Source organism: Sipha flava, unplaced genomic scaffold (genome assembly GCF_003268045.1).
Source record: "Sipha flava isolate LNK unplaced genomic scaffold, YSA_version1 64_pilon_pilon, whole genome shotgun sequence".
NCBI lineage: Eukaryota > Metazoa > Arthropoda > Insecta > Hemiptera > Aphididae > Sipha > Sipha flava.
This window is the reverse complement of record NW_020273604.1, coordinates 540565-566601: the sequence shown is the minus strand read 5'-3', so window position 1 is coordinate 566601 and position 26037 is coordinate 540565. Positions and strand designations below refer to the sequence as shown.

General features: G+C 38.6%; 2 protein-coding genes across 4 annotated transcripts in view; one reads left to right on the top strand and one right to left on the bottom strand.

Annotated features, from left to right (window-relative positions):
- LOC112691602 overlaps positions 1 to 26037 on the top strand; it is a 63913-nt gene that overhangs the window by 29803 nt on the left and 8073 nt on the right. For all 3 annotated transcript variants that reach the window (XM_025565913.1, XM_025565914.1, XM_025565912.1), the window contains exons 2-4: positions 4351 to 5898; positions 5965 to 6053; positions 6255 to 6345. In XM_025565913.1, coding sequence (XP_025421698.1) covers positions 5862 to 5898; positions 5965 to 6053; positions 6255 to 6345 — 217 coding nt within the window. In that variant the 5' untranslated portion in view covers positions 4351 to 5861. The remainder of the gene's footprint in view (positions 1 to 4350; positions 5899 to 5964; positions 6054 to 6254; positions 6346 to 26037) is intronic.
- Positions 12346 to 18948, bottom strand: LOC112691600. The gene is made up of 2 exons (XM_025565910.1): positions 18745 to 18948; positions 12346 to 13492 (listed from the first exon to the last, which is right to left on the bottom strand). Exons 1-2 carry the CDS (start codon positions 18805 to 18807, stop codon positions 13154 to 13156), a joined length of 402 nt encoding a protein of 133 aa, XP_025421695.1. The 5' UTR covers positions 18808 to 18948; the 3' UTR covers positions 12346 to 13153.

Genomic DNA, 26037 nt, shown 5'->3' with positions numbered 1-26037 from the left:
GTCTCCTGCATAAAATAAAAACATTTCTTCCTTCACCCTTCTATCATCTAATCAAATCATATCTAACTGAACGTACCTTCCAAATACGTTACGGGTCTGACACGTCAAGTATTGGCAGTATAAGTGCTGGGGTTCCACAGGGCGGCATTTTATCCCCCATTCTCTACAATATATTCGCAGCAGATCAACCAATCACACCAAATACATCAGTAGCAGATTATGCCGATGATAAAGTAATTATATCTATGAATGACAACCCATGCATAGCCTCCGCAAACCTTCAAACTCACCTAGACCTTATGGAGAATTGGTATACCAAATGGAGATTTAAATTAAACCATAGCAAGTCTATACACACCACCTTTACGCTTAGACCAGCTCTTACCCCTGAGGTAACTCTGTACGGTGCTCCAATTCCATCCTCTCCTTCAGTTAAATACCTTGGTCTTACATTAGATAAAAGATTAACTTGGGCCCACCATATTAGAGCAAAAAGACTTTCACTGAACAACCGCTTTCGTATCCTCAAACCTCTAGTCTCTAATAAACACACCTCCCTTCATGTCAAACTCCTTATCTACAAAACACTACTGAAACCAATATGGACGTACGGGATACAGCTATGGGGAAGTGCAAAAAAGACAAATTTAAATAAAATTCAATGTTTTCAAAACATTGCGCTAAGAAAATTAATAAATGCTCCCCCATACATATCTAACCATACTCTCCATACAGACCTAAAATTAAAAACTATCCACGAGGAAGCTAAACACTTTTACAAAAGATTCCACAACCGTCTTTCCTCCCACTCAAATCCTTTAATTAAAAACCTTTCCTCCCTCTCAATCCCCGGCAGTCCTCCTAGACGATTAAAACGTGAATGGTGTAGAGACCTGTTACAAATTGTAATATAGAAAAAAAAAAAAAAAAATACTAACTTATTAAATATATTTAATTCATTTACATTTTTCATATAAACTATCAACATTTAAGTGTCATCATTGGGTGGCTTCTTTATTCACTTTTTGTATTTTGTATACTCATGTTATCTGTACCCCTTATCATATATGCTTATTGTGTCGTTTGATATAGATTGTATATTACGTATTAAAATAAAAAAAAAAAAACAATTATTGCGTTTTAATGGTTTTTTTTTCTAATAAACACATATGGAGAAACTTGCAGAAAAGAGTAATATTGCATTTCAAAACTATTGTCTCAGATACTCACTAGTAATTTCTGTGTCGGCAAATGCTCGAACCTGCACGGAAATAATGCCATATTTGATAAACATATAATTGTTATACCCTTGGTACGCACATAGATCGTTGTAAATACGCGATTGGTATAGATGATGTGTAAACTTTTAGGTTAAATCTATAAATATTGATGTATACGACATATACGATACGGTATTAATATACGTAGTTTGATCTTAGACATGATGCAAGATACGTCGTCAGCAGATCGGTTGCAATTTTACCACAAAGACGTGCATATCGTGTGTAATAACAACAACAGTGTAATGTCATGCACTTAAAACCGATGGGTATAAATTATGCGAAACGTTGACGGCCGTCGACTCATCTGCCGACGGTTTCACAACACTGGCGAACACGTCATTACTCAACGCTGGCGAAAATATAACTTGAACATAATTATATTATAACGCGTAATATTATTATGCATAGATAAATAACTCACAATAAAAGTTCTTTTTCGATTTAACATTGCGATGTAGAGCCGAGAACGTCCCATCAGTGTACTGGTGTTGTGTGTGAGGAACATGTTATTTTTTAGTACTTTTTTCATGCAACGCAATTTCACGGGCAGATATTATCACAGCGTTCGGCCTTGCCGAAACAAATCGCCCAAACCCACACTCGACTACCACGGTCCAATATCACGCACGGCCCCAAGTATAAGTATTTGGGATCTCTCTCGATATTTTCGCGTATTTTGCGTATTTGGCACTTTTATTTTCATATCTTTATATCTATATGATAATCCACTTAAGAACATCGGTAATTCTAGTGGCATGATAAAGTCTAAATCTTGATCCAACATCCACTGATTCGCTATTCGTTTTGTACATACAACGACCTACTCTATGTGTTGTATTTCCAGCGGCGGATTTAACTTTTTTCACGGCAATTCAAATTTGCCCTCCCCATTCTTAAATATAACAGTAGGTAACTCAATCCGTTTGAACTGATACACAATTTTTTTTTGCTTTTAGTTATTTGACCTGCTTTGGAAAAATTTCAATGGATGTTCACCAGATTTTAACGAAAACGTACAGCGATAATTTTTATGGCCCACCATAATTAAAACCATTGTTTGGACGGTTATGGAAACATTACATCGTTTTTCGTAAATGTAAAACAGGGAACTTTCTAGTATTTGGTTTTATGCGAATAATGTATTTCAATAAAGCACTAAAAAGTTTACCGTCCCTTAAACGTTTCCACAGCCGGCAGTTCTGCCTGTAGGAAATCCGTTTCTGTTCATGATACCCTCCCCCCACTACCACCACCACCACCGTCACCACTGCCACTATCGACTATAATTATAAACTTTAACGCGTGAAGCGAATAGACCGTAAAAGAGATGGATTTGAATGTGTTGAAAGCGATAAATACGTTTATGTGAAGTTGAATGAAGGCACAGCCGAAATTTTAATCATAATTTAATATTGATCTTTTAATGTGATCACACGGTCATGTTATAACGACGTCGTAACACAGGATAAGACGTCCGAACCGCGTATTTCTTTTAAGTGTAACCGCACGGATACGGCGGAACAGTACCAATTAGTATCCAATAGCTTGCGGAAAAAATAGAAACGAAAAATGTACGAGCGAATAGTCGTTCAGATTTTGTTACGGTTGAGCGTCGCTCTGTTTGTCGAACGAGAGCACAAGCGTTATTCAAAACGACACAGTCACCGAATGGGAGGAGGAGAGGGGACGGAGGAGATGATAAGACAACGATTTATGACGCAACGAGTGTAATAATAATGCACACAATACGTCCTGCGCCGGCGTGAACAGTATACTGTTGTATTGTATGTACAATAATCGCGAGACGCGGAAAGGGATGAAAACGGGGCCACGAGAACGAACGTAAGACTCGAACGCGCGCTGAGAATAAACGATAAGAGCTACGCGCCATATCGTATATTCGTCTCGTGTGGTTACAGCAAAAAACAAATATTTTTACACCGTCGCGTGTACGCCGCCACTGTTCTGCGGTCGTACGTGTACGTACAGCGCGGGTAAAGGCGTTATCCCGCTAACACCGTGTAAACCGTGTAGATTGTGTAGAATTTTACTACGTTACCACAAAGTATGATAATTCGATATTCGATGTTTGATGAGAAAAAAAATGACGTTTGTTTTGTTGATTGTATTTAAGTATTTCGATTTCTTCGATTTCTTTCTATTTTTTATACAGCGAAAATTCAAACTTACCACTTAACCGACCAAACTAAGTAAAAAGTGTTTACGCATATTGGTTTAAATTATTTTTAGTTTAAAAAAAATAAATAACGCAGTTGGACGTGTGTGTTAATTTTTGGATTGAAGCTATCCTGAGTAGGGGCAGATTTCTGGATTTCTGGGTAGGGGGCGATCGCCCCAACCTTTGGGCTTTTTTTTTTATCAAATTTAGATAACGGATGAGACTTGAGATGAGTACAATAAATTGTGGAATAATCATTGGTTTGTGGTAACGTGTTTGAGAGTGTCATAAGGTATGATAGGGAGTAACCCGAGTATGATAAGTTTTCAATGAGGTAGAAACGTTAGTTTTGTATGTGTCATCAGAATTACCTTTGCTGTTTTTTTTTTTCTGAGTCAAGCACCGATAATATTACGAGCCACGCGATATCGCGCGCGCTTTTGTGCAATACTCGCGTACCTATACTATGTTATGTGCTTTCTATAGTTTCTGCAACATTCGGTTAGTACAATCGTTGCATTTATAATAGTTTAAAATTAATGGCACAGCGGAGGCGTCACGTGAATATGCTAACGTAATGAGTTGAAGTGTTGCATTAAACGTCGGTGCGTTTTTTTAAGCTAGTTAACTAGACACGAACGTCGTTCTGTGAAAATATGTTATTGCTTAAGTTCAGTGGTTTCCAAACTGAGAGACGCGCCTCTCTAGGGAGGTGCAAGCACTTATTGTGGGAGGCGCAAGGCGAATATTTATAATGTATTTTACACTATCATATATATTTATTTTTAGATCGACATTAATTTGCTTTTACTAAAATAATAAAAAAAAAAAAAAATGGATTTTATTTATTAATGCATGGGAGGTACGATTAAATTTTTTTTGTTTTAGGGATGCTCGAACCGACTAATTTTGGGAACCGCTGGATGATAGGACATTGAAAGACTGGATGAAACACAGTTAATTGTTAAAAATGTAAAAAAAAAAAAAATAATGCCGACGTTAAGATTTGTTTTCAATAGCATGCGGAGCGAACGTGAAACACTGCCAATCATATAGTTTTATACGTTGACTATTTGGAGAGAAAAAAACGGTTGGTCGCCCGGCGAAAATTAAAAAAAAAAAAAAAGGCGCTGTTAAACGTTAAATACGTTTTGATTCAGTACAGATGTGACCGTGGTTTGCACGCGGTAGTGTGTATCAGGTTCGCGCGTAACAGTGCGCGCAGTATGGAATCGCATACGTGTATCAAAGTTCTAATTGTTTTCGCTAAACGAAACGGTTGTACGCACGCCGCACGTGTCAGTACGCCGATTGGAAACGGAGACGCGGACGCGTTTGTTTGCGTTTATCTTCAGCTTCGTGCCAACGTGATTACAACGCGTGTTATACGCAAAACCAATCGGATCCGTTGCAGTCGGAACCGCAGCACATCAGTGCTGCGCAATAGCGATAATTATAGGAACCAAAAGAAAAAAAAAAAATAACTCCACTTGTTTGGACACCACGCTATATCGCCGTAGACAGTTTGAAGGAACCTAAACTTGTGGAATTCGAGTTATCATTACTGTCCGGCACGAGAACCAATGAACAAAAGTCCGTTTGAAGCCTATATATGAATAATATTTTATATTGTATAATAAGTAGTTATATAAATTTTATTCGCGTATACACTGTATTGCGAAGTATGTATTATTTGTTTTCCGTAAGTAAAATGAAGTCCTTTTAGGCTATAATGAAACAAGTCCGACTGCCGACTGGTGTTTTTGTTGTTGGGGGGGGGGGGGGTGAGACACCCGCCCAAGACCCCTCTTCGGGACGGCCCTGGATAAATTACGTATTGTTAACGTGTAATGTTTGTCGCATGTGTGCTAAACCCCGATGACGCACGAAAAGTAACAAAATATTGCACATTTTAAAATAGATTAACATATGTTAAACAATACATCGCAATCGTTCGTGATGGTAAATCATCATCAGCCATGTTACCATATCAGAATCCGTAGCAAAGATGTTTACACATCGGTAACAATTAAAATAATTAATGACCACTGCAATGAATTTCCAAGACATTTACCGTTGTACTTTTTGCAGTCACAGTCCATGCACTGTTCACATCGTTACACTTTCGGGGTTAGTCCTAATGATGTTTTATTGATTGATTGGCTATACTGATGTGTCTTATAACTGTAGCAACTTATCGAATATGTTTTAACGCGGTAAAAATTCCTCGAAGCTTACGATTCGACGAAGCGAACCACAACCACTGTAGCAGTATATCGATAACGCAATGTGCAACAAAAGAGAATTTTTAATGGTCGACCCGAAAAATCGCTCAGTATTCAAGCAAAAATAATTCAAGTGTAAACATTTTACCGATAACGATTCGATCATTGGATTTGATGAGTTTTCAACAGCGCACGGCCGACCACACGTATTGTAAAGTGTATTCCTTAAGAAAGCCAACTTATGCGATAATAAACGAATCCTATTTGTTTTTCCTAGGCGCATACCGACCACCCGAAACGGACACGTGTCTGATGTGCGACACCGTGTACGTACGATATGGAAAGCACGAGAGCTCCGAAACGTCGGTGAGGATTACGTTTCTGTAGATAATTATAACGCGCGGCGATAAAATATAAGGATAGCTCGAACGACGCTAATAATATGCTCGACTACGGTTTGTATCAACTTAATCGGCAAACGAATTCAATTTGTATTTACCCGTCGCGTGTTATGTTCCGCGTGTAAGTTCCGCGTAAACGAATTTATAATTTCTCATGTTTCTATAGGTGCCGTGCTCGGATCAGACAAGAGCACAAAAATACCATACGGACGTCGATCATAGTTTATGGTGGTGCAAAAGGTTTCTAATTAGTTCAGGTTTGGTTTGATTTAATAAAATAAATAATACCCCGTAGACTCGCCATGAAGCCACTGGATTTAACACGCTTCTCATTTATCAAATTGTTACCGACCAGTATTTATTTCGCTTGAATATTTAGTCGATGGATGCTTTCGTTTCGTCAAATTTGTGTGAAACAATTTTAACCGTGTATTTTAATAAACGGTTGATTTGTTTTCAATATTAATGCGTTTATGAATTATAAACATGTATACACCATACGTATTATATACTTTCGTTTAACCAATTATTATTGCGTGCGATTCATAAATATTGTGCAAGAATAACTAACTTCCTCTTCGTTGTCCAAAGTATATTAAGCGACCGCAATTCATATTATTTCAAAATTATTTTTAAGAGCACTAATTAAGCCGGCTGATTTAAGGGAAAATATTTGAACGTTTAATAAACCAATCAATAATAGATGATTGAGCACCAGATAATCGAGGGAATGTAAAAAAATATATAAATTATATTTAGATTAGTTAATTCGGATCCAGTCTATTTTTATATTTATTTTATTTTATTATTTATAGGAATTTCTCAAAATATTTATCATATTGATAAAAATTTATTTAATTTTATTATATATTAATATTTGGTATTATAATCGATTATTCTAATATTTTTTTTTATTTATAATTGTATTCCATTACCGTGCCCAAATCGCTCACGTTTAATTTTATTTGTGATAAATTGTCTATTTTCTATTGTCCCGATCATAGTTGTTGTAAATCTATTATTTTACTAGGAAAGGGTGTGTAATAATTCGTATAAATTCATTTGATTTAAATCAAATTCGTTAGTTAAAATACTATTGACAAGGTTTTAATTTTCAAATCCATATATTTTTAACTTGAAAATGATCACAATATCGATTTCCTTTTTTAAGATTTCACGGAAATCTTACACTTTCTATTAATCTATAGTAGCATTTCTCCAAAAAAATAACAATCGAATAGATGTATATACGTAGAGCACTAAACTTGAATAAAAATCTATTATATAATTATTATTATATAATTAACCAATAAAAATGTTGTTAGAATAATATAACTATGCCCTTCACATCGGGTAAAAATATGAACCATTGTATGACCTCACCAAGTTCTAGGAAGAAATTATAAAACAAATGTATGTTAAAAACTATAAAGTGATGTGTTACCATTCGAAAATGGAAAGTTAATTCTATTTTAACGAATATTTTTATAATAATTTTAACGATGAAAACTATGCTGTGGTGATCTGTAGACATAAGTCATCGCAATAGTACTTTCTAAAAAAAAAAAAAATAAAACTTAAATCATCAAAATATACATCAGTACACTATTAAACATATGCAATATGATCTTAACCGTTTTCTGTACGCTGATCGATAATATCAAAACTTACGACCAGTTATTAACCTTACGCAGTCATTGAAAATATAGGACACTCGTCGTATACGACCCATAAAACTTATTGATCATTAATTAAAGATTTTATTTATCTCGCGGTTAGAGCATTTGTACATTGTTAAACGAACGTCGACGTGTTTGTCGCTCCCGCGACGTTCTGCAATGTAAACTCGGTTCGTCCGTTAATACGCGGCAAGTCATCCCACCGCGTGCGCACGTACGAGATCGTATGTACGCAGCGACCCGTTGCAATGTAACAATACGAATTATGTAACACGACGCGTCGAGCGTTCCATTAATAACGTACAACAATATTGCCTACTGTACACACCGTAAACGTACCGACGATGGTCAATTCGTTGTGCGGTGAAATTATGCGGAGTCACAACCGCTACAGCTGTCAATCTTCGATTTCACGGACAATTAATACGTCATACAATACGCGTACACTTTACTTGCTAGATGTGTACGCGTACCGCACGTTTTGTGGTGTTCGATATTGTAATATGTACGTGTTTAAAAGTTTTTCGTTTCGACGGTCCCGCGGTCCCCTACGTCCCTGTTGAAAACTTGAACCCGCAACACATCAACGCGTCGGTAATCACTGTCGACCCGTGGCCGTTGCAGCAATCGTTCCGATCGAATGCGGTATTGTAATGTCGTAATCGCGTACGTTGACGATCTGTTTACGGCGGTTTTTACGTTTGCGCTGTACCGGCGCATCGTAATAATTTTACTGTCGTCTGTCGTCGAGTTAGGAACAACAGTCTTAGAACTCGTCAGCCTTTCTTTATCTTGTCCGTCGCGTTAACGCGGCAAATATTTCCAGTGAACTTATGACGCGTACGGACTAATTTGACTAATGGACGGTAATCGGAACCGCGCACGTAGGTACACCGCGGGTGACGATGGGTAACCCAAGAACCATTGGCCGAATAACTACTCCGATCTTGCGCGTTCGGCTTTTGCGTGACCCCTAGTGTAAAGTGTCGACGAAACACGCGTTGTTTTATCATTTCTTTTTTGACGTCGAAATATTTTTCTGGTTTATTCCGTCAACGGGTACTGTGGTCCCTCAACTATCCGACTGTCGTCCCGCCGCTTACGACTCGTACGCATATGGGCTTTTCGTCAAAGACCAAAAGTCCGTAAGACTTTTGCGACTATCGGACGTGCTTGCTTGCGATGTACGCGAAAATATGCAAACGATTCACGTCACAATGTACTGCGTCGGTAAAACAATTATCGATTATATCGGGATTAGCTTATGCGGTCATAACTTTATGTTTGTTCCGTCGGACCATGCGTGTAAAACACGACCAATTGCAATGATACAGCAATGTATACCTTTCTTTAACACCATAAAAACCGAAAACACTCTAATGCACATTAATCGAAATGTACCTAAGCGTCATATTCATATCAACACACGATGGTGTATACAATCAAACGTTCCAACGAGATTAAAAAAATATTCATGTAATCTAAATATTGTATGCGTATAGTACGAATATTAGTGCGACGCAACGATTCTCTGCATTTGTGATTCGTTAGTATCGGTATCGGCGCGCCGTTAACTGTTGTTCGAGTTAAACGATTTGGCCACAAACCTAAGGGTAATATACGAGTAATTTGTATGGTAACGTTTCGCACATTGGATAAATGCATGATGAATACATTACCATATTCGTCTGATGTCCGACGCGTTTTGGTTTTATCGAGGCACAACCGTTCAAGCAGAACGAAATCTTACCGAAGAAGAACTCCGCGAAAGAAAGTGAACGAGACGGACTGTTAATTTTCCATCGAAAAAGAAAAAAAAAGAAGAAAATGAAAATAAAAAGCGAACGAAGCAAAAACGAAATCTATCGAAACTGTAGTTTTTTTTTTAATCTTAAAATCGTGCGACCTATATAAATTTATATATTAGTACATATCGTAAAATATTCAGTGCAGGTTTTTAGTACGACATATGATTTATAAATTTATCTTGCGGACGAAAAACAGAAGCAACACAATATACACGGCGGTGCCAGTGCAGACAAACTATATTTTCTATGCATAACCAAGCTAAGTATACATTAGCGTATTTCTATTTGAACATTATGGTATTTCGACTTTGGTCTGTAAATATAGTTCTGCGATTACTTAGTAGTTTTACATAAAAAAAAAAAAAAAATAAAAAAAATATGTGAATTGTTATTGTTTTATTAGTTAATCATATATATATATATATATATATATATATATATATATATAATTCGAATACCATTGGCTGCGATGATCACAGCGTACAGCCAAAACTACCGATTCATTTGAAATGTTGATGAATTGTAATTATTACCACGTACGACCTGCATACGAACCTAAATCACCTCTCCCTATAACTGGTAACAAATATTATGGTTATACATTTGGCCAACAGTCGCGATACTTTGCTGTTGGGTAAAACTGTGGGCAGTGCTGACGAAACATGAGATGCGATATCCATACGCTCGTCAATCAACGGGACTACTGTTCTCTATTATAAACGCTTCCACACCAAACTGGCAGATAATCCCAACCAACTGATCAACGAATTACCAACTTAATACTAAATACTTAATTATCTTAAGAGACATCGCGAGTGCGTGATTCCTCCTCGTGGTGCGCGTATAAACTCATTCAACTGTCCGTAAATTATAACTATTGTTTACTGCACAAACTGTATGGATTGTAATATATCGAAATAAAATCATTTTTCTGAAGAAATAAAACCCAGCGTTCGTAACGAGTACGCATGAAAACGAGAAAAATATTTAACGATTTTACCAAAGAATATAGCTGTATTATCGACGAGGACGAGCGATTTATTCACATTGATTATTTATTGTCACTCTGATTTAAATGTAAACACTTGTATGATGATACATTCTTAATACAATGATATCGAATAAAACACTCGAACACATGTTTGACCGTTGAAAAGTAAGCTTTGGCATTCGAGACCTTTGTTTAACACCCCGGACGAACGACAATCATATTAATGCAAGACGATAGTAAATAATTAATATAAAAAAATATACTCTAAAACACAGATATTATAAAAGTACTCGATTTTTTTATTTTAATTATTTGCCCGACTCCGTAATGTGTGCGTTCCGTTATGCGCACAGGCTGATGGTAAGATTGCGCCAAAATGTAATTCGTTGAATACTCAACAAAATGTCCCGTTTCGGATATGATACGCCTACGAAGGATATTTCACGTCGTCGTTGTTTATTTACGTACATTGACGCCACCGTTATGGCCCGTTGAATTCCGAGTCGCGACGTTTCGGATTTGTTTTTTTTTTTTTTGCTCGTCCATGCACGTAGCGCGCCAATGATTTCTAGTTTCTGTGCAATGACTCACGAGTACGTGATTTTTTTCAATGTGAGCACACACTTTACTGCATGAACACATCGATCAAAATCGTTTTAGTAGGTCATCGAATGAACGAAGCGAACAGGACGATGCTGAATTTCATCATCAGTATGTGTATCAGACGTGAGCCCGTCGAAATTTTTTCACCGCAAACGTTATTTTACTACTATTCCTGTTTTATATCAGGTCGTGGACACTTATTGGTATCATCATTATCGATTCCGCTGTTTTAAAAAAGGAAAAATCTTATCAATTGACATTTGTTGTTAATTAATTTGTTTTCTTATATTGTACATGGTGATAGTGTAACATAATTTTTTTCGTTTTTTTTTTTAAATAATTACTAAATATTTTATTAAAAATGTATCATATTCTATTATTTTTTATTACACACTAAAGTGATTCAACTATCCGAAACATGATTTTAACTTGTATTTTTCTTATTTTCAAATTAACTGGACAAGTGTAATATATCACTGATTATTTTATTAGTATAGTTATTAAGTTAATTAGAAGACAACTGACTATTTAAGTTAAAAAATGTAGAAAAAGACCTCACTTCTTAATTAGTTAATGCTCAACTTTGAAATTATAGTGTGTCTTTCAGATTTTGTATTCATAATTTAGTGATATATGATAATTGCAAAAAAAATTATTTATATTATCTGAGTACATAAGTATATTAACATTTAATTTTAAGTTGAATTTTCCAAAAAATAAAACTAGTTAACAACTAAAAAATAAATCAATTGAAAATTCACACATAATTTATTATTTAATAAAAAGGTCACACTAATATTTTCTTCTTTTAAATGGCGACTGATTTAAAGGTTGCCCTATTCTGGTCATGTTAATTTTTATCAGTGTCAATTCTAAATATAATATTTCTGTATTATATTTTTACGACTGATGCGACAAGTGCGTTCCATACGAGCATTTGTTTTAAGTTCGACGTCGATATTACCTTTATATTACATACCTGTTTATCGGATTAAACAATTAAATCTCGTCCATTCAACTTTTAATCCTTATTATTAGTACCAAAATGTATTGATTATATTATTTCTTAAATTTTTAATACAAAACATTTATAAAATAAAATAAAAAATAAAATTATGATTATTTAAAATTTCTATTGTTTTCTATTTATAATTAAACAAAATGGTTAAAGGGTAGTTGAAGTATAATGGCAAGTGATAATAACAATGACCACCTGCTTTTATTCTACTTGAAAACAAACTCCTTCATTTAACACAATCCTGTTAAAAAGATACTTAATTAAAAAAAATGACATTTTTCTCGATTCATTGTTATAAAATAACTAGTTAAAAATAAATTTGGGGTAAAGTGTCGTGGTCGGGTGTTATTGTATACTATATATACTGTATATATTCAAATTCGTGAAAAAGTTCTCTTGACAATGAAAACATTTTTGATCGTACACCGTTAAATATTTATTAATACCAATATTATTTACTGTACATTTTTTCTGATTTTTCGCTTTAATAAATATTGCAAAGAAAAATAGCCAGGACAAAAAGCAAACCATCAAAACCACGTACGATTAAGAAAACTAAAACTAAAATTACAATTCGTAGAAAAACTTAATGTTCTGAAATATATGTACACAATATTAAATCGGACGAGAAATATCTCGTGTCGAGATGGCATTCGGACAATCTTTAAACCTCAACAGAATAACACCGTTGACGGACTTGCAAACACACGTCGTACAATACACGTACATCACTGGGCAGGATAACTGCGGAACGTTAATATCGGTACGAGGGCGTAGCGCATACGAACACGACGGACCGAAACGATACGTCGACTTTGCGACGAAATTCGCGAACTCGGGTGTGAGCGACAGTTACGAGGTGGTTTGAGAGGGTGCGATGTTCTGTTACATTCGAACGTTTCCCGGGTACGGTGCGGCAGGACGGACGGTTCCGAAATCCTGGGGAAAAACGTATAAGATTCTCGGTCATCGTCCCGCGAAACCGGACGGGAGTTCAAACGCCTGCGACTGCTGCAATTGGTAGACACCGGCTACGTTTTTCTGCTGCTGCTGCTGCTGGTCGTACAAATAATCCCTGGTCAGCTGCTGCTGCCGGCGCTCCTGTTGCCGTCCGTCCAAGCCCAGCCCGATGCGTTCGATCAGCTTGTCGGATTTGTCGCCGTGCAGCGCTATGAACTCGGGGGCACGACGTGCGCTCACCGCCGGGTCGAACGGCCACGACTGTTGCCTGTGGAACACGGCCGAGCCCAGCACGTTGTTCTGTATGAGCGAGATGATTCCGCCCCGGGCCTGCGTTGCGATCACCTGGTAACGGGACGATAATATTATATACGTGTGGTTGTAAAAAACAATCCAATAATAATAATAAAAGTAACGGGTTGTTTTGTAACAGCCATAACCTATAAAATGTTTCCATCGATAAACGCGATTTGGTGCGAATAAAAATTAAGAATAAAAACCTAACTTAACCGTAAGTTTATGAAATATGTCTTGGGACGAAGGCTAAATATAGATGAAAGTCATCGCGAACTCTACAACTAGAACGTCATCATCGCTTTACAACCGTTGTAACTACTCCAACGCGCAGCAATAATTTGAGAACAATTGACGATAAATCAAATTTTACGATCTAGCGGCGGTAGACGGTTCGTTTTAGTTTTACATTTTGAGAACCGCTTATGTGGAATATTTTTCGAAAGTTCTGAGTGTGGGAGAGGGGGTGGCTACAAAAATTCACACCAGAGTGTATTAATCCCTCTAAATACATCTCGGAACATTCGTTAAACATAATACTGAATATACCAAATAGCTGTGCACTACGTGTTAACCACACGAGAGTGGCCCCTGAACACGACGTGTGCAAACATTATTACACGTGTAAAGTTCTTGGCGGAGACTCGTGAACACGCGGAAAACCAACTTTGGCCAGAGGTAGAACAAATAACTCGATCGGCACGATTATTCGCACCGAACTTTTCAACATATCGCTTCGCATTGAATACATTTCAATACAATAGCGTACACTAAATGTGGACGTCTCGAACTCGTGTTCGTACCACTCGTATTTCCGTCCTATAGTCCTGCGTGTACACACCACGTTCTCTTGTTTTACCTTGGAATCATCGCCTTTCAACACTCGTTCTCTTATTTGCTATTGCGTTTCGATTACGTGACGTCGTGAATTGGTTAGCAATCAAAAACGTATTTTCCCGTGGTTTCATCGTAATCGGAATCGCGTGCGGTTGCTTGGCCGTCGGAACATAAGGGTTTCGCCACGCGCTCAAAATCGCGATTCTATTCACCCCGGTACGAGTTTCGAAGGATTGGTCCCACCCCTCTCCTCACGATAATCAAACGGCAATTCATGTGTTTGTATACGTCAATTAATCAACCGCTGCAGAAAACTAGGCCGTACGTACTGCGTTTTTCCATTCAACCTTAACTTTCCGTGTTTCACCACATCGCCGATCGTCTAACGGTCGTGGCGAGTACTTTTACGTCTACGACCTACGTACGTTACAACATTGTGTCTTACGTTGTTTCGACTAATATTGCACCGAACTGAATCGCGTGCTCGCCGTAAGAACGCGTAATATGAGTATTATCATTCCGTGTCGCGTATGAATACATCTTGTATTATTTAATTTCTCAAACTTCTGGATTTTAACTTTTGTTCAACATTCAAATATATTATCGTTGTTTGCGATGTCAAAGTATCGAAGTAAATTATAAAATCGTCAAGGGAAAAATTGAAATAATTTTTATATATTTTGCGTGGTTAGACTACGTAAAAATAATGTATTTCACCGCCCATAATAATATTTTAGAAATAATCACGTCTTGTTATAAATGTATGGATTACTGTGTTTCTCATAATTTATGACTCATAAATTACAATTAATAATAAGAACAACCGGTTTTTGTATAATTATATAAAACGTAAAATATATGACGAAACTTTATTTTAAAAAATTGGGATCAATTGAAATGTAAATACCTGAATACATATTTGTAACTTTAAATATTTACGATAAACAAAACAGTTTTTAATCAATTCACATTAAAAGTTTATATTTTGTTCTTCATAAGTTGATTTTTCATTATTTTACTTAAGGTTACTTTACATGATTATGATTTTTAAAATTAAAACGTTATAATAATATATTCAAGATTAATATGATAATTTTCGGTACAGAAAAAATCAATTCCACTGAAAGTAAATAATATTTATGGGTAAAATAAAGCTGTTCAATTTAAATTGATTTTGTTTTTGGTAGCTTTAGTTCTATTATTTAAAATATACGTGTTAACAATAATAAATAAAAAAGCTTCCCGCTTTGAATTTCTTCACTTATTTCAATCAAATGAGAAAAGTAAAAAAAATCATTATATTTTTAGGAAGACTTTTAATAAATATTAATTGAGCTTTCATGATATAAGCATACTTAATTCATTATTGATATTAATTTATTTGTATTGACAACTTGTCTAATTCTTTTCGTCGATAACAAATTTGTGACTCGTAAAATTTGTACTTTTTAGTATATGCAGCTTCTCTGTTTGCTTACTGCACAATATTTAATACATTTTTTAAAATCATTTTTCTCCTTTAGAATTCAGGTATATTTTTTTTCAACACACTAATTGATCCCCGAATCGGCTTACTTTTGAGTCAGTGATCAAAGACTACATTATAGTAGAGTATGATATTATCTTAATGTATGCTGTCATTGGATTTCCCATTTCACGCAAGAAATATTGATCACCAAATTCATATTATACACGTGCTTGAACTTATTTCAAGTCTGAGCAGAAACGCAAATGAGCAAACGTTGTTGACCTAAGGCTTTTTGAAAATACCACTAAAAGACGGTAAAAATTATATTGGTTTTAGTGTTTTGAACCTGTTATGGCGTAATAGCATCAATGTATGGCAGAGAATTAAAACCGGTTTTTTCACGTTTTAATTGAACAATGTTCGAGCTCACGGGAATCTCCAAAACCCAAACCTAAAATCAAATGCTATTATACCAGGAACATTTTTTTTTTTTCAGTCGAGAATTACAAAATGTAGTTGTTACCGACAATATAGCAGTCGAAGGTCTGCAGTAGTTGAAATTTGTAATTGTGTGTGTGTTTTTTTTTTTTTAATTTATCACACCGCCAACAAGATCTTTTTCATAAGCGTAACTACGCCGTGGTCGTAATACGTTTTTCGCACGCCATCATAACCGTGATTATATTGCGTATAACTACTAATATTATAATAATTGCTCCGTTCTAATGGAGAATTATTTCTATTCATATGTTCCTGTTACTCATGGCACTAACCTCATCGACAGTATACGTCTAATACACGAGAAAATATATTAACCATTGGTGTATGTACTAACGCTCACAAACTACGAATGTAAATTATAAATATATATTGCGAGATAATGTTTATACGTAAATATAACCATTTAAAAAACCTCTAGGATATTGTTACATTTCGATAAATATTTTATCATCTGCATTACAGTTTATTCAAACAGTTCTGAACACACGTATAATATACATTATATGATATTTTTGAGATTTAAGACGAAAAAAAAAAATCTTAAAAATACATTCCATGCTGGGACGTATTGATTTAACGTATGCATTTTAATCGATGTCAATCCTTGTTGAACAATAACTATTATTATTTACCAATAACGTCGATTTCTCTTTACATATCGTAACAATTAAGATTATTCTCGAATAAAAACGAATAATAATTAACGCATCTAGTATTAAAAGGTCAAATGTAATATGTACTTGCGTATTCATATGACATACTGACGTCATAATAATAATTTCATAATAAATATTAGCACCGTCGTAATGTAAAAGTAACGCGTGTGGTGATTATTAATAACAATGAATTGATAGTTTCAGGTTATTTAGTTGGTAAAGTATGAATTTAATGGTATTTTAAACGAAATTAAATATAGTCATTAATCATTATTATTCACTGTACTTACGATAAAATATAAAAATTTTTATTATCAATTACAGAGAATTCGAACGATGTGAAAGGAATTAAATTGAACAAAAAAAAAAAAACATTAAAATGTTACCTTAGAGAATTCGTCTTTCTGTTTCAAAATGTTGTATCCGAGTAAAAGAAAACGGCAATTAAAAACATCGATGAAATATTTATGTGAGTATCCATTACCCTTATTTTTAGAATTCGAAAGGATTCTAACCCACCCACCTCCATTGAACATAACTGTACAGATTCTCAACCCTTCTCGAATAACGTGATTCGTTTAACGTGAATCATAACTTCATATAAATGTGAAAAAAAAATGAGCATTCTATGATTTTGATAAATCCCGTGTTCCCTTCCAATTCACACGTCCGGATTTCGTGTAAATATCGTCACTAGACTAATATGGTACATCATTTTTGCATGGAAATTGGACTATTTACTTTTTAATTAATATTCGTAAGTGGGAAATGATGAAGGAGATGAAAATTTTTTTAGTGTAAATAATAATATAAATTGTTGATGTCAATTTCCAATAGGCATGAATGGACCACGCGTACTTGTGTTCACAATACGCAGCATATAAACAACGACGAAAACCCGCTCAGTTGTTAAAATTGCAAATTTTAAACGAAACTGTATCAACCGAAGGGTGACATTGGCCCGAAGGCGAAGAAAAGTGTATTTCGGCCAAAAAGAGGACCGACCGTGTCCATACTCGCACAGTTGCACGTCGAGGTACGAACGATATTGAATCTATTACGTCTTTCACGTTTGATAAGACAAAAAAAAAACATTTGTCGAACACGCAAAAACCAAATGTTGGAGTAGCGCATGTATCCATGACAAGGGGATCCATGCAGCGGTAAACTTTGCTGCTATCAGGAGACAATAGACCGATCGAATGTACGGGCCGCGAGACGCAACGATAATGAAAACGTGGTGGATGAAATAACGTAGGCGGGGAAAGGTTCTTTGAATGCGACCCCTGGTACAACAGTGCCGGAACTCGAAACGTTGATGTTTTCGGTTACGAACACGGGTCGACAGCTATGGTTGTGCTCTGCGAAACATTATGCCGACAGGAATAGGAGTAGGTACGATCAACGCGTCCGTAATGCGTTTGTGCCGACATTGAATTCATCGAACTTTGCGGTAAAGGAAAAATAACACGTTCCCGACGTGCGTTCGAACATTTACGAGTCGCGGCACCGTTGCATCGATGGTGTATCGAGGTCTGGGGACTATATAAAACGGTCTAGAACAAACGGTCATAACCGTTCGGACGTAGAGGACGAGCGCGAACGTACACGTAAATACAGAACTATTATCGATTACAACTCATGGGGTGTAAAACGTACACGTTAAATCGTATCAGCCCTGTCGCCCTCTGAAAACAATCACGGACGATCGAATCGATCGTTTAAGGTACGCGCGAGCGACGCGTTCCGCAGCCAACTCGAGGCGGACGCGGACCAACGCGAATGTTAAGGGCGCGCGTAAGTGCGCGGACGACGACGGTATCGCTAAAGTGCACACTCACCGTGATGACGATGGCGGTGGCCAGCAACAGGCTCGGCGCTACGGGAACTGCTGCGGTGCGCATGACGACTGCGGCGGCCGGTGACGACGTGCGAACGACGACTGTTGTCGAGGAGTCTCGTCCGGTGCGCACCGGGTGGACGGCCGCGAACGCGAGACGACGAGCGGCTCGTGCCGGAGGTGCTGTCGCGCGGCCAATGTGAGCCAGTGGGTCATCCGCGTGCGTGCGCGTTTCGTGGTCGGGGTGGAGTGACTGGTGGTTGCGACACGGCGGCGGCAAGAGGTGCACGTGCGATTACATAAGGTTCGACCGGGGACCAATGTCCCCCCCCCCCCCCCCCTACCGGTCCGCTCGCAACGCGCGAACGGACCTCGTGGCCGTTGTTCGCGCGTCCGTTTCCCCACGGCGCCCCGTCCAGAAACGTATGATTTTTGTCGTGTTCGGCGCGCGATTCGTTCGACCGTTTTCGGGATTTCCGCGGAACTCGTTCGCCGTGAAAAATTCATTTTTTCCGGGCAGGGCTGGAATAACGTTATTCCTCTCCCGATTGATATATTTTTTTTTCCTCGTCCCGAACCCTCCCTCCTACGACGCCCCCATCGTTCACTAGCGCGCACGTGTACCGCGAGTGTTCGCCACCGTCGGTTCGCGTTTTCGAAAAATAAAAAATTTAACAAACGTACCACTCGCTAACGAGCGGGTGGGCGATTCGTGTTTCGCGTGTTTCCCACTGCGTACGCGGTTTCGGTTTTCACTTACGTTCTCGGTAAAGATTTATGACGTTCGGACACTTTCGGGTGGATTCGAAGAAACGGGTATTCGAGTTCAAGCTCGAAAAATGAAAATATCTAATCAAACAGAAACGCGTTTAATTAATGTACGTTTTCTACAGTCGCTCGTTCTGTTTTGCGCTAAATAAAAGCTGTGGTTGGATAATAATCGTCCCTACTGCCGGGTTCATGTTTATTGCTTATTATACGTTTCTTTACGATTGTTTCGAATTCGATTTCGAACATCGAAATGGTTACATTTTATAATTTACACAGCACGCGGAATACGTTATATTTAATTGTCTGGATGGTTAATTCAGTGCACATACTCTTAATAGTATTTTGTTCAAATTAATCACAGCGTTAAAAATCAGAACGCTACGACATAGATTTGCGGCGGTAGTCAGTGGTGATTGACTGGCGAATATTTGTTTTTACGTTCATACGGTAGAGTATTTTTTTCTTGATAACAACCCGTCTGTTACGCTTAAACAGAAAAAAATTTACCGTCACGCGTGGTGCAAAGACGGAAAGTACGAGCAATCGAAAATCATTCGAGTTTTCAAATCAAGTCGATCTAAAGCTTTAAAAAATACTCGTGCGCGGATGTATACAGAGTGGAAGGAGAATAAGATTCGAGGGGAGAGGGAAGCGAAAAACTGACCCTCGGGCTCTACCCACTCGTTACCGTCCGTTGCAACGCGTTGTCATTAAAATATTATCGGTTCGGCTTGGTATTACTTTCCGAATAGGTTCCGTTGAATTAAACACCATTATCGTGACCTGCAGAGGCGGTTTCATCGTTTACTTCTAACCCCGGGCAGATCAAAAACACTATTCACATGATCCAAAAATATTGATCTAGATTTATAACGCCGTGCGAGCGTTAAAACGTTTACGGTTTATCATCGTTAAATGTGTTCCATAGAGTAGCTTGTACGTCGAATTGTAATTTATTTAACCATCTTTTACAATGCGATGGCAGCGTGCGGCGGTAGGTAGGTTCCCATTACATGTATTAGCTTTCGGGTAAGCAACGGCTACCGTTGTAATACCAAGTTCGATACAAAACCGGTCGTTTTGAACAAGAGAGCGAAAAAGTGGCGATTGAAAACGATAATAACATAATGTTATACGTGCAGTCCGTGGTAAAGTAAAAAACACGTCCGAACCGAGCGGACTCGTGACGAGTCGTTGTCAACGAGCGTGCACATCAACAGTCGTAGGTTTTATGATAATTGGGCATTCGAACGATGTCCCCCGGGGGATCTTACCCCATTACTACGGTTCGCCGCCCGGTGGCACGACTAGCGTGCGAAAACAACCCCGTCCGACGCACCAGTGTACCGGAATTGCATAACCGGAACGCCGACGTAGTGGGCGACCGGTGGGGCGAAGCGTCATAGGAGACAATGAAACAATGTCGGTTGCCCGCTTTGAATTCTTATTTCATAATAAATGATAAGCATAAACGTCTTGAAACATAAACATAAATATAGGTATATATATATATTTATTTTAAAATTTTTCGAACATTTTTCGTTTTTGTTTGACCTAAATCTTTAAATAAGATTAGATTTCGTAAACGATCACCGTACTTGCGCATTCGCGAACTGTTACGATGCGAGAGCAGACGGAGGAGGTTCGGGTGAGTTTTGTGCGATGCTTCGCACGCGTCGATGTACTCGAAAAAAATGACGACCGAAACAAACGGTCAGCACCGCGTCGATATCGTAACTTTCGGCGTCGACGCTGTCTCGGCGATGATGGGTTTCGACACGAGATACGGCTTACGTGGTCGGTTTCGAGACGAAAGTCGTAACGATTTTTTGCTCAGGTAGTCGGTCGCGCCCGAAAGAGATTGTACGCGCGACACGGTCGGCGCACCCGTTTATAAGCTCCGAGTCGAGTCGCGTTCGACTTTCACACATTTTTTGGTTCATGGAATAAATTTGTTCAGTGGTCACAAGTCGAAACCGACGACGGTTTTCCACCGCGTGCGCGCCACGTGCTTGTTGGACCACGGTGGTTATTTGGACTACACCGCGGTTCCCGTATCAATGTTATGGAATATTCAACAACGGCCGATGTCGATTGATAAATGGCAGTCGGAGCTAAGCGGTGCGTGCGTTACGGGACAACCATTCGATCACACATAAATGTTCTCCCGGAGATATCTATAATTAACGTACACCTCGGTACAGACGAAGTTTACGAGCATAACGGTTGTAAAAAAAAAAAAACATTTCTCGGAGTGCGATACCGATGAAAATGTTGTTCGCTTGGTGACGAACACATGGCTCGGTAACTATTTCTATTTCTCGTCTTTCGAAACGTTGATAATATGAAATACGTTTGATGCGACAGTTGTCGTTACGTTTTATTTCACTCTCAACGCAATATTATTCCGTTCTCAACAATAACGACATTTGATCGATTACATTTTACGAACAGTTTAACGTAGTGAGTATTATCCTAAAAAATCCCATGACAACAGTACGCTGACCAAACTTCATTGTTGCCGGAGAGAAACAAATTGTATTAAAGCGAATTTCCCGACATTCTGATTGTTTACACGACACAGTGTAAATATTAAGATTTAATTTGTTACAAATTTTAAAACAGTATAATTTCGTGACAAAGGTAAAATTATGATTACATTTATATACTAACGGACACGGTGAACTTCGTCTCGACCCAATTTTACGTCTTCAACCGCAGAGTGATAATAAAACGCATACACATTTAGTTCAAATTTCATTGTGATGTGTTTGAATGGAACCGAAATCAATAACGAGCGATATGATAAACAATGTTTTTCGTTTTGTTTTCCGGCGTAAAAACGAATAACGAAGACGGTTTGCTAACGCACACAAACTGACAACGTACAGCTGACCGTCCGGAAAACATGGAAATTCGATAAAGCAGCGATAATATAATTCAACACTACATTTGTGGCTGGTCTTTTCCTAATAACATTTCGTTGAATTTGAAATGGTGATTGATCAGCGCGACCTGTGCAATATGGGCAAGTATCCATTAATTTGCTTTTGCACGCGCCTTTTGCGTTTGATTATCACGGACATTTTAACTAATTATTGCACGACGTGTCCTTCGTCCAAGGTTTGATCGTCTGATAGGAGACATCAGTCAAGTAAATAACTCTGTCTAAAATTATGATTAATCCTATTCAAAATAAAATAATCTCACAAAAAAAAAAAAAAAAAAATGAACGTAATGAATGTTTCGCAATGAATAGAACGAATTTTTTTTGAACAAAATCGGTACAGCCTTTCTCAATCGATGAATTACTATACATTTTTCACACCATTTTCATATACATTAAAGATATTTATTTTATAATAACTGGGCGTCACTGAGAATATTCGTGAAGAGGTCCATAATATACAACGATTATTATCGCATCGAATGCATTTCATATTTTATCAACATTATAAAAGGCGATGGAAGTGTGGACCAATCGCCACATTGTCGTTTGGTGAACACAGTTTTCGTTAGTGTGGACATTTTTAAAACGTATGTCCTGTTACAAAATGTTCGTTTGGGCGATCGAACCGTCGGTTGTCCCGTGATAGCCAACATTTCGCCACTCATCCCCAAAACGTCGCTGGGTTCGATTCGCCTTCTGCCAGTCGACATAAGAACGATATGAAATTACGTTTTTGCTGTTCTGAAAATCAGTGTGACCGCTGCTTACCTAACCGCGTGTTATTACCGGTCGGCGTATTGTTCTAATACAGAAACGCGTGTACGGTCGGTGCACGTTCGGACCGCTGCAACAAAGCTGCCGACGACGGGTTCGCGTTTACTTTTCGCACCAATAACTGTGACCCGTCTTAGTCATCCGGATTGCGCAAATCGATCTCGGGTCGCGCGGTTTATAGTAGGTCGTCCGCGCGCACCGCAAGAAAACGACATAACAACAAATCTGGGTTCCAGTGACCGTACGAGTGTATTGCGTACCGCGTGTGTGCAGCGTACGCAGTCGATCTGTGCCAATACGTGTGCTGTATTATGTAAGGAACCTCAAGGTCTTTGGCGAGAAGACCGCACGTAATGTGGGCAATGTTTACGCCGCTGCGGTCACGTACCGCCGCCGCCGCCGCGAACCTGTCCGTTAGAATTCGAATAGTTATTCGTTTGTTTATTTATTTCGACGAGTAGAAACTCAGCCAAGTGTACGCGTCGAAACTGAGCGGTACGTTCGATGCGTCGCGTCAAACAGATGATCTAAAATGCGCAGTAGAAACGCGACTGCGTAGGGAGTACGTACCCGACACGGTTTGCGGTACGAAAAGATTTAGGGCGAACATGCACAGTTGAACCGCAACGATCCGTGACGATGATAGACAATTAAAGAGCATCGCGCCCGATATTTTACGGACGGACACGTGTTCGCTTGCCGTTCGTGGCGTTTTTCGTTTTGGAAATCTAGTAAAACCGTTTTTACGCACGGTGTTGCAAGCGCGGCGTTGGTCGATGCAAGTTTAATCGATAAACGGAGTACGGTCGAATTGTACGTCGGAACGCGCGAATCCGTCCATCACGGGTCGCGAATACCGCAGCAACGGTTTTAAACGCAATGTTGCGCAACGCAAAACGGTTTATCGTTATCGCACTACGGGCCACAGGCAGGGATGGGCAACTAGAAGGCCGATTTATAGAACTTTGAAATCTGCCGGACCGGAGTGAAGAAAGCAAAAAATAAACATAAATTCATAAAAATGTACGGTTAACATTTATTTTGGATAATTTAATTTTACGACAGAACACCAATGCAACACTTACCCAATACCTATAGCCGTGTTAGATCTATGGCCGTTATGGATATATATTATGTTGCGACGTTTAATAGATTAGTTGCAGTTCTATACCGGAGAGAAGTATAATGTTTATAGATGACCACGGGATAGGGCGCGATCATGACCCGGTGGTCAGCAAGGGCGGACTTAGGCCTCGAAAGCCTGGACGGGTATAAGTTTTACAAATTAGCAAACAAGCGACTAGTGTTACACGAACAATCGTAGCTTGAGGCCGGAACAAAAAATTTCTGGAGAGCCCGAGTGGGTATGGTCACCTACCCACCCTGCCAGTCATCCCCGGGTGATCAGGATCTGTTGGTTTACCGGTGACCGCGCGGGAAAATATGCGCACGACGTGCACGCAGACGAATTTACCGCGATGCGTTTTCTTGCAAGAATCAGGTGCGCATCGCCGGGGGGGGGGGGTTCGCGGATTGTCGCGACCGCGACGGTACAACACGCGTTAAAAGGACGATACACGGTTTTCGTTGTTTTTATTATTATTCTTTTTCTACACCAACGTTTTCGGTTCGTGTGTCCGCGTGCGATTTCTTTCGTTTCGATTTGCAACACCTGTACACACACGACGCGCAAAGTTGATTTTTTTTATTATTAACTGTGCGGTGTACACGTGTCGGAACGGTGCGTTCGAAAGGATATCGGACGTTCGAGGCGCGCTTGCAGACGCGTCGACGCGAAACGGTGCGGAGCGCGCGCGCGTACCGAATCGATAACACTTACGACGAGTAATGCGTCCGGGTAAGAGTGTTGATAAGACGGTACAGGTAATAACGACGTGCGCGTGTTACGGTAGGTACGCACACGTTGCGAAAAGATGAAAAGGTTAAGAAACCGGAGAGTAAAAATATAAAATTATATCATTATAATTATTACGATAACGGTGTTGCGAGGTTATAACACGTTATTTTCGTTGTACGAGATCAATTATTATTGTTATAGTTAACCAACGAATATCGCTACGAGCAGCGTACGCGCGGGTTGGTGTAAACGCGACGAAAAGAAAGCGGCGCGCGTACGGTATGACCGCGAGTATAGAATCCGTTGAGAAATCGCATAGGCGCGAACGTGCGCGCCCGCAGGGGTGGGGGCCAAAGGGGCCATTTCCTCTACTGGGAATTTTTGTTTCAAAACCATTGTTAATTTAATACCACGCATATTGATTGTAACACGATTTTACTGAGGTCCATTTATGAAGTTTAGTAAAATGTATTATACTTTTAGATAATCTAAAATGTTTAATCTTGAACGTATTTATTAGTTTACTATGTTTACACGTGATTGCGTATCGCTTAAAACTATCAGTTCTCCCGAGTACGGATTTCTATGGTATTTGATTTTGTTCTCATCTATTTTTAGGTACATGTTGTTTTGGCCCTTAGAATTTTAATCTTGCCCCGGGTGAGATTTTATCTTGCGGGCGCGCTTGGGTGCGAACGGCATCCGAGGGACGGTAAAATCATGGTTCGTAACAAAACGTTGAATCCAGTGCGGTGTTGCGGACCGACCATGAATGTAAAGAACTACGCGCTGATAATAAGTAATATTTTGCTGATACAAGACGTACAGGTATTACGCATACGTGTGGTGACTGCCAGCAATCGAATACACACGTGGCCCATCCGGAGAAGCAACTTGAGAATTTGTACGCCCGAGGAAAGTGTTAATATCACGCTCTATCT

What these genes read in the sequence shown, in the direction of transcription:
- LOC112691600 (XM_025565910.1), bottom strand. Translation starts at nt 18,807, where the DNA reads ATGCGCACCGCAGCAGTTCCCGTAGCGCCGAGCCTGTTGCTGGCCACC. An exon ending in CCACCGCCATCGTCATCACG is followed by an intron (nt 13,493 to 18,744) that starts GTGAGTGTGCAC and finishes TCCCGTTACCAG; the next exon opens with GTGATCGCAACGCAGGCCCG.